The 11742-nt window shown below is 43.1% G+C and overlaps 1 protein-coding gene across 3 annotated transcripts in view; it reads left to right on the top strand.

Annotated features, from left to right (window-relative positions):
• dennd5b (DENN/MADD domain containing 5B) overlaps positions 1 to 11742 on the top strand; it is a 148422-nt gene that overhangs the window by 107814 nt on the left and 28866 nt on the right. For 2 of the 3 annotated variants that reach the window (XM_084330274.1, XM_084330273.1), the window contains 4 exons: positions 1533 to 1764; positions 3226 to 3376; positions 5433 to 5514; positions 9908 to 10039. In XM_084330274.1, coding sequence (XP_084186400.1) covers positions 1533 to 1764; positions 3226 to 3376; positions 5433 to 5514; positions 9908 to 10039 — 597 coding nt within the window. Of the gene's footprint in view, positions 1 to 1532; positions 1765 to 3225; positions 3411 to 5432; positions 5515 to 9907; positions 10040 to 11742 lie in introns of those variants that run through there. The other variant, XM_084330275.1, reaches the window with a different exon arrangement.

Here is an 11742-nt window from a genome sequence, read left to right as displayed (position 1 = left end):
CGCTCTCCGGTCGCTCACCGCTCACCTTGAATCGAGCGCTCCCCGCGCCACATCACTCGGCAGATTTTTTTTTCTTTTTTGGAGCATGGTGTAAATTAGCTCAAACTACAACAGTCTACACCCCTTGGGACCCTTAACAATTGTTTGTATTGAGCCGCATTGTAATTGTACCCATTCTGCAATGTTAAATAACGTTGTTTATCCATTCACTAGCTCTATTAAGCGATGATAGGCTAGCCGAGCCACAATGCTATGGTCGCTGCCATTAACGTTAGCATGTAAGCTAACGACAACAACAATGGCGTCAAAACTTTTTCTAACAGGATGTGAGTGACAAAGCCTGAACAGGATATCACAGGTTCACCCTTCTCATTGGTTGAAAATGGCCTTCATGTTTGTACATCGCCATCTGTTGCTTTGGCATTGTACTACATGTATATTACATCAGTGTTAAACCACTGTGAGCGGCCTGGAGTGGATTGGAGCGGAGGAGAACTCTCGTTCCGGACGTCGCGCCGACCCATTTTAAAACCCACTCCTCGCTCACGTCAAAACCGCCCGCTCCGCTCCCCGCGCCGCTCACGTGCACTGCTATAGACCAGTGGTCACCAACCCGTCGATCGCGATTGACTGGTCGATCTTTGAGACTTTCCCTGTAGATCTTTCCCTGAAAAAAGATTTATTTATTATTATTTTCTTTAGATCTTTCCCTGAGAGTCCACATTACAGTTCTACTTTTGTTTTGATGTGAAAAGTGATGCTGCACTTAGCACTGACTGCACTTAGCACTGACTGAGAAAGTACACATTACAGTTCTACTTTATAAAATGCTAATTGTAAATATGTTTGTCAATGTTAATAATATGAGAGTCCACATTACAGTTCTACTTTTGTTTTGATGTGAAAGGTGATGCTGCATAAGATGACTGCACTTAGCACTGACTGAGAAAGTGCATATTACAGTTCTACTTTGACGTTTTAATGTTGGACCAAAGCATTGCAGTGTAATTAGAATACAGGCAAATAAAAGTAATTTAGTTTAAAGTACAATCTTGGCTGTCTTTTTCTCTCAACGCTTCAATAGGTAGATCTTGCCTTCACCAAAAAAAAAAAAAGTGATCTTGGGCTTAAAAAGGTTGGTGACCACTGCTATAGACTGTCAGAAACTTAACGAATGCTATAATATGGCCAACAATTGCCTATAAACAGTACTTACACCGTTGTTTCAAACTGCACGCAGGACCTAATTTTCCTGGGGAGGAGTAATTTCATGACCTCTGGGGATTTCGGCAAAAGACTCGACACATGTTCAGGGGGGTTTATATATAGTCCCTGTGACGACGTGCGGAGTGATACTACGGTCGATTTACCACATAGCGCCTCATAGGGACCCATGCAAGAACGTTGTCCCTCCACCGTACACTGCCCGAATGGGAGGAGATCGCCTGGCAACGGGCTAAACAGGGATCTAGATGGCGTCAACGCTTTCACGGCGCGAGGAGGGTTAAATTATTTGGGTATTGTTCCTCCAGGCGTCCTTCCTGTCCGACCAGCCGGAGCCCTACCTGCCCTTCCTCTCCCACTTCATCGAGACCCAGATGTTCGCCACCTTCATCGACAACAAGATCATGTCCCAGTGGGAGGAGAAGGAGCCTCTCCTGCGCGTCTTTGACGGACGCATCGACAAGGCCCGCCTCTACAATGTCCGTGCGCCCAGCCACCGCTCTTCCAACTACCAGCGGTGCACCATCCTCAGGGAGTCAGGTGAGGTGTGTGTGTGTGTGTGTGTGTGTGTGTGTGTGTGTGTGTGTGTGTGTGTGTGTGTGTGTGTGTGTGTGTGTGTGTGTGTGTGTGTGTGTGTGTGTGTGTGTGTGTGTGTGTGTGTGTGTGTGTGTGTGTCAATAAGGAAGCTGCATGGTAATAAATGTACAAATTCCCGAAAATGACCTCTAGCTAACTATAGACCTCTAGCTCACTACATACCTCTAGCTCACTATAGACCTCTAGCTAACTACATACCTCTAGCTAACTATAGACCTCTAGCTAACTACATACCTCTAGCTAACTATAGACCTCTAGCTAACTACAGACCTCTAGCTAACTATAGACCTCTAGCTAACTACATACCTCTAGCTAACTATAGACCTCTAGCTAACTACATACCTCTAGCTAACTATAGACATCTAGCTAACTATATACCTCTAGCTAACTAGCTAACTACAGACCTCTAGTTAACTAGCAAACTATAGACCTCTCTAGCTAACTACATACCTCTAGCTAACTAGCTAACTATAGACATCTAGCTAACTACATACCTCTAGCTAACTATAGACATCTAGCTAACTACATACCTCTAGCTAACTAGCTAACTATAGACATCTAGCTAACTACCTACCTCTAGCTAACTAGCTAACTATAGACCTCTAGCTAACTACATACCTCTAGCTAACTAGCTAACTATAGACATCTAGCTAACTACATACCTCTAGCTAACTACAGACCTCTAGTTAAATACATACCTCTAGCTAACTACAGACCTCTAGTTAACTAGCAAACTATAGACCTCTCTAGCTAACTACATACCTCTAGCTAACTATACACCTCTAGCTAACTACAGACCTCTAGTTAACTAGCTAACTACAGACCTCTAGCTAACTAGCTAACTACAGACCTCTAGTTAACTAGCTAACTACATACCTCTAGCTAACTAGCTAACTACAGACCTCTAGTTAACTAGCTAACTACAGACCTCTAGCTAACTACAGCCCTCTAGCTAACTACGTACCTCTAGCTAACTAGCTAACTACATACTTCTAGTTAATTTATATTCTCCTTTGTTTCATCACAATTTACTCGAGCCTAGTAACAGACACAATATTTCTGACACTGGGAATACATTCCCTGAGATCCATAGATGTCCCTAGAATCAGATACCAAGAACATGCAAATGGCCTTGTAGAAGACCCTAACCCTAGGGCTTAACAGGTTAACCCTTTCACTACCACACTACAGAAGGTTAACCTTTCACTACCACACTACAGAAGGTTAACCTTTCACTACCACACTACAGGTTAACCCTTTCACTGCCACACTACAGAAGGTTAACCTTTCACTACCACACTACAGAAGGTTAGCCTTTCACTACCACACTACAGGTTAACCCTTTCACTACCACACTACAGAAGGTTAACCTGTATGTCTCCCCCCCCCCCCCCCCCCCCACAGCCCAGGCCATCGAGCAGCGCCTGATGAAGATAGACCACACAGCCATCCACCCCCACCTGCTGGACATGAAGATCGGCCAGGGCAAGTACCAGCCGGGCTTCTTCCCCACGCTGCAGGCCGACGTGCTCAGCTCCGGGCCCCCCAGCAACAAGTGAGTAACCCTGACCCTGACCCTCCAGCAACAAGTGAGTAACCCTAACCCTGACCCTGTTAGCTGGGATCAAATTACATTAGATTCAAATCATGGTTCATCATGCAGCACATGTACAGTACAATGACACGAGGTGTGTCATCCAACCACAGTGCACATGTAACAGTAAAGTGTGATAGTACAATGTACAGGTGATTAAACTGGGTCCAGGATCTATAGATCTACTGAGTGTAGTGCTGATCAGGTGATTAAACTGGGTCCAGGATCTATAGATCTACTGAGTGTAGTGCTGATCAGGTGATTAAACTGGGTCCAGGATCTATAGATCTACTGAGTGTAGTGCTGATCAGGTGATTAAACTGGGTCCAGGATCTATAGATCTACTGAGTGTAGTGCTGATCAGGTGATTGAACTGGGTCCAGGACCTATAGATCTACTGAGTGTAGTGCTGATCAGAAATGAGCATGAAGCAGAACAGACACATTAAAGTTAAATCTAAACTGTCAAGAAGCATTTCAGACATGAGTAAAGTAAAACACATTTCAGACATGAGTAAAGTAAAACACATTTCAGACATGTGTAAAGTAAAACACTTTTCTGGATAGAAAATCTCTCTACTGTTCACTAGTTTTACAATATTTAAATTACTGTGCTGAAGTCTGGGGAAACACTTATAATTCTACACTACAACCACTTTTTATACTCCAAAAAAGGGCCATACGGATAGTTCACATTGCAGGTTATCATGATCACACAAACATATTATTTTTAAAGCCAAAAACATTCAAGTTAAATGATCTTGTGGATTTTAAAACAGCACAATTAATGTATAAAGCAAAAGGTCATGTACTTCCAGGAAACATTCAAGAACTGTTCTTTGATAGGGAGGGGGGTTATAATCTGAGGGGAGAACTCAATTTAAAAGTTCTTAGTGTACGCACTACCATGAGAAGACACTGCATTTCAATATGTGGAGTGAAACTGTGGAACAGTCTGAATATGGTGCTAAAGCAATGTCCAAATATGAGACAATTCAAACAGATTTATAAGGAAACGATGTTCACAAGGTACAGGGATGAGGAAGGGACTTGATATTAACAGGTGTTTAATTTTTTTTATTATTTATTTCATGTTTTACATATATATATATTTTTGTTTTGCATATATATGTATTTGTTTCGTAAGGATTTAAATTAGTACACTCATTTGAGTAGTGGAAAAGGGGTAGGATTAAATAAGTGTATACTTCTTCCTACTCCTTTTCGAACATGTAAATTGAGTTATGTTTTTCTTTTGTTTATTTATATATTTTTCCCATTTAATTTCTTTTTCAATTATTTGTTTTGATTTTATATTGTTTGTATTTTATTACATGTTCGAAATAAAGAATTAAAATCAAAATAAAAAAATCAAAGGCTGTGAAATAGTCGTAATATTATATATTATTAAGAGTCAGATAGTCCTAACCGTTCTCTGCAATTACAGTAATTGTAATGTCATGTAATTGTACCTTTTTGTAAGCATGAGATACAACATGATGTCAAAGACATGTGGATGTTTGTGTACTATAACTGTGTGTGTGGGCGGCTAAGTGGCGCAGTGGGCAAGGCGCTCGCCACTAACGCAGGAGATGCTGGGTTCGAGCCCAGCTCTCGGCGTTGCTTCCGGCTTGGCTGGTCGTTCATACTAACACAATTGGCAGTGTTAGGGGTGGGAAAGCTGGTGGGTGGGGATTGGACGTTGTGGACAGCGACTCCTACAGGTCGGTTGGTGCGCCTGTACAGCAGAATCAGGAAGCAACTGGGGCAGCGTGAGCCTCCCACGTGTTACTCCTCGCCACTGAGAGATCGCGCTGTACAGGTAAAAAGATGCGACAGCTGCCTCCTCGTGTACCGGAGGGCGTACGTGATGCAAGGCTTGGTCCTCACTGCTGCCGACCAGTAGGAGGCATAGTCTAGCAACGTTCGAGACAGGGGAGGGGAGAATTGAAGGGAGAATTGGTGAGATGAAATAGGAAAGGAGAAAAAGTGGATAAAAAAAAAACTGTGTGTATCAGATGGACAGCGACGGCTCAGAGGAGGAAGGATCGCCACAGACAGCAGACGGAGCACTTGACCCTCGACAACGACCTCAAGGAGGTAAACACTTCTCTCTCTGTCTCTCTAGGTCTCTCTCTCTCTCTCTCCTCTCTCTCTCTCTCTCTCTCTCTCTATGTCTCTCTCTCCTCTCTCTCTCTCCCTCTCTCTGTCTCTCTCTCTCTAGGTCTCTCTGTCTCTGTCTCTCTCTCTGTCTCTCTCTCTCCTCTCTCTCTCTCTCTCTCTCTCTCTCTCTCTCTCTCTCTCTCTCTCTCTCTCTTTCCTCCTCCTCTCTCCTCTGTCTAGCAGAGTGCCTGTGTCTCCCATGTCTTCAGTTTGTCTTTCTGCTTGAATTCATGTTCATCTTTAACTTTTTATTCTCATCCAGAAGCATTTCTTAAATGTTTCATTCTGTTGTCGCCTTTCTTTTGGATTCAGCTTGTCTTCCTGACTGTGTGGTTTATCTATACAATCTATGAACTAAAACTATAAACTAAACATAATACACAACGAATATTCTATCTATACAATCTATGAACTAAAACTATAAACTAAACATAATACACAACGAATATTCTATCTATACAAACTATAACTAAACTAACTATAAACTAAACCTAATGCACAACGTATATTATATCTATACAAACTATACACTATGTTTTAGTTTATTTTAAATAGTGGAACATTTAAAAGAAAAAGATAAATGATTGTACGGTGTAAGTAGCAGCAGTGTGTAATAAGTGTGCTTGTGTGTAAGTCCAGTTTAATTTGACTTGTTTTGTGTCCTGTTCATGTCGTAGTTCTCGTTGGAATGTGAATTCATCTGCATGCTGCTGTCTCTCTTTCCCCTTTCCTTCTGTCTTCTCTGTCTTTTTTTTTTTCCATTCTTCTCTTGTTTCTGTCTCTTCTTCTTCTGTGTGTCTTGTTATGCTTGCCGTGGGGGGGGGGGGGGGGGTTGGTGGGCTCTTGCTTTGCGCCGTACCACTTCCGACAGCAGGTGGAGGGGTGTCTGGTGCTGAAGAATTCCATGGCGTTTTGGGAGTGGGACAATGCGTCCCCCCCGCCTCTCAAACCGCCCAAAAAGTCGGCCTCTGCGAGCTGCCTGGTATGTGGAGGAGAAATCTGCCCCCCCCCCCCCTCCCCCCCACACACACACACACACACTACAGTGCTTCCCCTACCATTGCCTTGAAGGGGTGGCCCGCCCCGCCAACAGGAATCCCCGCCCCCCCCCCCTGAAAGCTTGCTTCAATCCCAGTATTGTTAGCGAGCTCGGTTCATATCGATAGTCTTATTTTGAAAATCCTGTGGCGAGTATCATTACGCCCCAAGCGCAGCTCCGGCAGCTGGATTTGTGCAAAATCATCACGCGAGATGTGAAAACAAACAGAGTCAAAGTCAACAACAGCAGCAGCACGTGACGCGCTCGTGTGTGAAGACGTTATAGCAGGGCTCCAGAGTTGCCTATTTGGTCGCGACCCAAAATAAGTCTCTGCTTTTTTTTCCTGCAACGGGTCAACATGCTTTGCATCCTCGCCATTCCTTTATGCCCACGTCGCGTTAAATACCTAAACTAACGTTAGCTGCTTACGCTAACTAAGCTAAGCTAACCCTGATCAGAGGCATAGAGAGAACAGCAGAGGTCCATTAGTGGGGACTGGGGAAGGGGGGGGGGGGGGGGTGGCATTCTCCTTTTCTGTGTGTGTGTACGTTCGCGTCCAAATAATGGAAATCTCTCTCTCTCTCTTACTGTCTCTCTGCCTCTCTCTCTCCTCTGTCTCTCTTACTGTCTCTGTCTCTCTCTCTCTCCCTCTCTCAATATTAATTATATTGTTTGCACCATTTAATTCTTTCTCATCAGATTTAATTGTATTGCCTATATTTTGTCTTACCCTTACCCATTACCCTGCCCATACCTGTACAGCTTATGGCCACATTTACCCAATGTGATTAATGAAGGAATATCTTATATTATTTGATCGTATCTTATCTTATTTACTTGTCAACAGGTTGGACAGATGTTTTCAACTTGAATTGCTCCCAACCCTCATTACACACACACACACACACACACACACACACACACACACACACACACACACACACACACACACTAGGGCTGTCCCCGAAGCCTGTTTTTGGGATTCGAACTTCGTCAGGGTTTTTCGAACGGACATTCGAACCTTTCGTTTTTAATAATAATAAAAAAGAAAAATTCAAAATAACGTTTTTTTTTAAATTTTTTATAAATATCCTCAAACTAAATCCTCAATTTGAATAAAGTGATTACTCTGATTAAATTAGTCTTTACATTTAAATTAAATCAACTTTAACACTTTGGCGACCGATGGGACCCGTCTAATATAGTGGTTGAGGACCAGGGTTTGTCAACAGACCGGTGTCTTTTTGTACAGCTATATCTATACTTTATAGTATTGCTATCTGTCCATTCTCATTGTCAATTGAGTTCATAAACCGTCCCTTCAAAATGGCTTAAAGAAAAAAAAATGCATCGTTAGGTTGTCATTTTATAGCGTCGTGAATATAAGCAATATAGCAGATTTTGTCTCATATATTTTCTGGGAGGCTAGATAAATGGCTAATCGCTGCTAACGTTATATTCAACGGCATTTCCGTTTTATATATGCTAAAGAAATAACTCAGACTGCATATGATCCGGGCTGTCTCAAAGCATGTATGCATGAAGGGGGGGGGGGGGGGGGGGGGGGGGGCGGGGTACGTCGTTTAGTATTATTGATTACCAATAACAGTGTCCGTGTAACTAGCCACATTCACTGATCGGCTGCTTGCGTCTCACAGCAAGCTCTGATCCGGCTGTAATTTAGGTGAAAAAGGTCTTACCGTGAGCCCGTGGGATACCCCCCAGCATTTCCCCGTTATCGATCGGCATCTGGTAGATCGATATGTCCATCATCTATCTATCTAGGTCGTCCCCACAGCACAAGTTTGCTGGTTGGCATCTCATGGTGTCTCTGGCAGTGACCTGCCAGCCTCATTCTCCTGACTGCCACTTTATCGCTCACCTTTAGCACCCCCCCATACAAGTTTGCATTAGTGACATGCTCATCCCTGTTGATGTTGAGCACCACACGCATCATTCTGGTGTAGCACCCATCCAAGGACTTCTGCAGGGTGGGCTTCAAGGTCCAGCATTCACTGCCATACAAAAGGACAGACTCAACTGTTGCATGAAAGAAGTTGGCTGATGATAAATCCCATTATTCCATGGTGAAATCTGCGATTCGAAACGTGATCCACAGTACATTGTGCTGGTTCAGGATCCGGCTACAATGATACTCCATTGGAAGAAAAAAAGTTTCTTTTTGGAAGTTTTACATTCGCCCACAGGGCATAATGCAGTGGAGCGATGGCGCCCCTAAGAGGATCTGGCCGGTATTGCATGTTCTCGATTTCACAGACGATGGGTAGATCTGCAGAGCCGGTCGGGGACCTTGAGCCAGTTATTAAAATGGAATAACAGCAATAACAAATGCCACGGCTATATACGTGCCTCTGGTCCACAGCGCATTGCACCGAAACCCGTATAAACTCGTGGCTGGTCCTTAAAGTGTTAATGAATATAACTCAATATAACGCCTAATCTTTTTTTTTTTTTTTTTTTTTATAAACAAACACATAAACAAACATGACAACATAAAATTAGATATACAAGCATTAATTAACAGTGCACATCCAATGAAATCACCATTTAAATAAATGTCTTATACAAGATATACACCTAATACTTGCTATCTAATACCCTACAATTATGCTCTCGCTCGCTCCCCCCCCGGGCCCCCCCTTGGATAATCCATCCATTATCATTCGCTCCTAACCAGGCACTACAATTATATGCTAGCTTTTATTCTCTCCACCACTTCTAACCACATTGTAATTTTGGATTCACTGAGACCCAAAATTCTTGCTGTAGATATTTCTAGATAAATCACATCGAGATATGTAAGAATCCAGACCATCGTGATGCCATCAGCTTTTTAGCCGCTGTGATACCAGATAAAACCAATCTCTTTAGCTGTATGGTACTGCACACTCAAAAACATCATTCAGCAGTAATACAGAGGGGTGTACAGGTATATTCAGAGTTAAGAGATTTGATAATTGCTGGGTCACTTCTTTCCAGAATATCTTAACTGGTGGGCAGTCCCAGTACATGTGCATAAATGTACCCTCGTCTACGCCTAATCTTTATCTGCAACTGTGAAGAAAAACCCCATTGGTTTAAACAGAATGAATAGACACATAAAAAAATATATATACATTATTTATTTTTTTATAATGTTTTATAAACAATTTGAATGTTGATTTAGAATTCGAATGCCAACGTAACGAACGAAGGTTCGAACGTTTGGGCTCAGCCCTAACACACACCCCCACACAGAGTGTTATTCCAGATGTGTTGCTCTCCCTGCAGAAGTACATGCAGGAGGCGCGCAGCCTGGGGAAGACCCTCCGGCAGCCCAAGCTGTCTGACCTGTCCCCCGCCGTCATCGCCCAGACCAACTGGAAGTTCGTGGAGGGGCTGCTCAAGGAGTGTCGCATGAAGGTGGGCTTTCCACACGCCTATTAACCTTTCACTGCCACACTACAGACGGTTAACCTTTCACTACCACACTACAGGTTAACCTTTCACTACCACACTACAGAAGGTTAACCCTTTCACTACCACACTACAGAAGGTTAACCTTTCACTACCACACTACAGAAGGTTAACCTTTCACTACCACACTACAGAACAGAAGGTTAACCTTTCACTACCACACTACAGAACAGAAGGTTAACCTTTCACTACCACACTACAGAAGGTTAACCCTTTCACTACCACACTACAGAAGGTTAACCTTTGGGGCGGCTGGGTGGCACAGCGGAGATTGTGCTCGTCACCAATGCAAGAGACTCCGGTCTCGAATCCGGGTGTCAGCATTGCCTCCGGCTTGGGCCGGCCGTCATACTGGCTCAATTGGCAGAGTCAGCGGGTGGAAGTCGATGGGTGGGGATTTGGACGTTGTGGACAGCGACTCCTACAGGTCGGTTGGGGGACGCCTGCACAGCAGAGACAGGAAGTAGCGGGGGTAGTGTGTGCGTCACATATGTCTGTCTCAAGACTAGTCCTGCATGTATCAACAAATGTGCATGTTGGTGTGAATTTATGTGTGCCATTATTACCGTACTTTTCGCACTATAAGCCGCACCTGAATATAAGCCGCAGCAGCTAAATTGAATGATGTGTACATATATAAGCCGCACTGGACTATAAGCCGCAGGTGTTTTCATGTTTAATTACCATATGTAATTAGCATTGGGACACAATACTGTCGGACAAATAACAAGAATTAACTCATTTACAAGTTGTATTAAGTTTAGCAAATAAGGGAACAGATGAATAACATTTCAATGCAGTCAAAAAAGCAATATTTTCATTTTTACATTTTCGGGTTTGGTCACGTCGAGTCACATATAAGCCGCACCGTTATATAAGCCGCAGGGTCGAAAAATGGGGAAAAAAGGTGCGGCTTATAGTCCGAAAAGTTAGGTACTACCAAATGTAATAATTGTGGAATATTACTATAATGAGCTGTATGTGTATTAGGGCTGACCTTCGATTTTTTTTTGGAATTCGAAGCTTCTGGGCCGAGATTCGATTTTAATTCGAAGCTTCGAGATTACAAAGAAAGAAAATGTATTAAATTTTTTGTGGGACTTGTACAGCACTTTGTTCAACTTTGTCAGTGCTGTAAAGTTTAAACCTTTTTAAATCTTAGACAAACAAAACACTTTGCTTTCATTATTGTAAGCCGTCATTTGAGGCTTTATAAAAGCAGCACAATGAACACAAATCTGTCAGTGCAGAGTCCGACCTCATCTTAAATAACAAACAGCACTCATCTTAAATAACAAACAGCATTGCTTGTTGTAGTTAACAAAGAGAGGCAGAGTTGATTTTGCACAAAAAAATTATATATATATATATATCATATATATATATTTTTTTAATAATCGAATTTTATTTTCATATTCGAATCCCATGCCCATCGAACGAAGCTTCAAAGTATTTAAGACAGCCCTAATGTGCGGTCAGGTGGCGTAACGGAGATTGCGTTCGTCACCAACCCCGGAGCGGCTGGATTCGCCTGTTCGAATCCAGCTCACAGCTCCGGGGTTGTCACCAGCTTGGCTGGCCGTTCACACTAATACAATTGGCAGTATTAGAGGGTGGGAGAAGCTGGCGGGGTGGGTCCGGGTCGTTGT

Source organism: Notolepis coatsorum (genome assembly GCF_963971535.1).
Source record: "Notolepis coatsorum genome assembly, chromosome: 15".
Classification (NCBI taxonomy): domain Eukaryota; kingdom Metazoa; phylum Chordata; class Actinopteri; order Aulopiformes; family Paralepididae; genus Notolepis; species Notolepis coatsorum.
The sequence above is the reverse complement of the archived record's forward strand: the minus strand, read 5'-3'. Positions and strand labels throughout refer to the sequence as shown.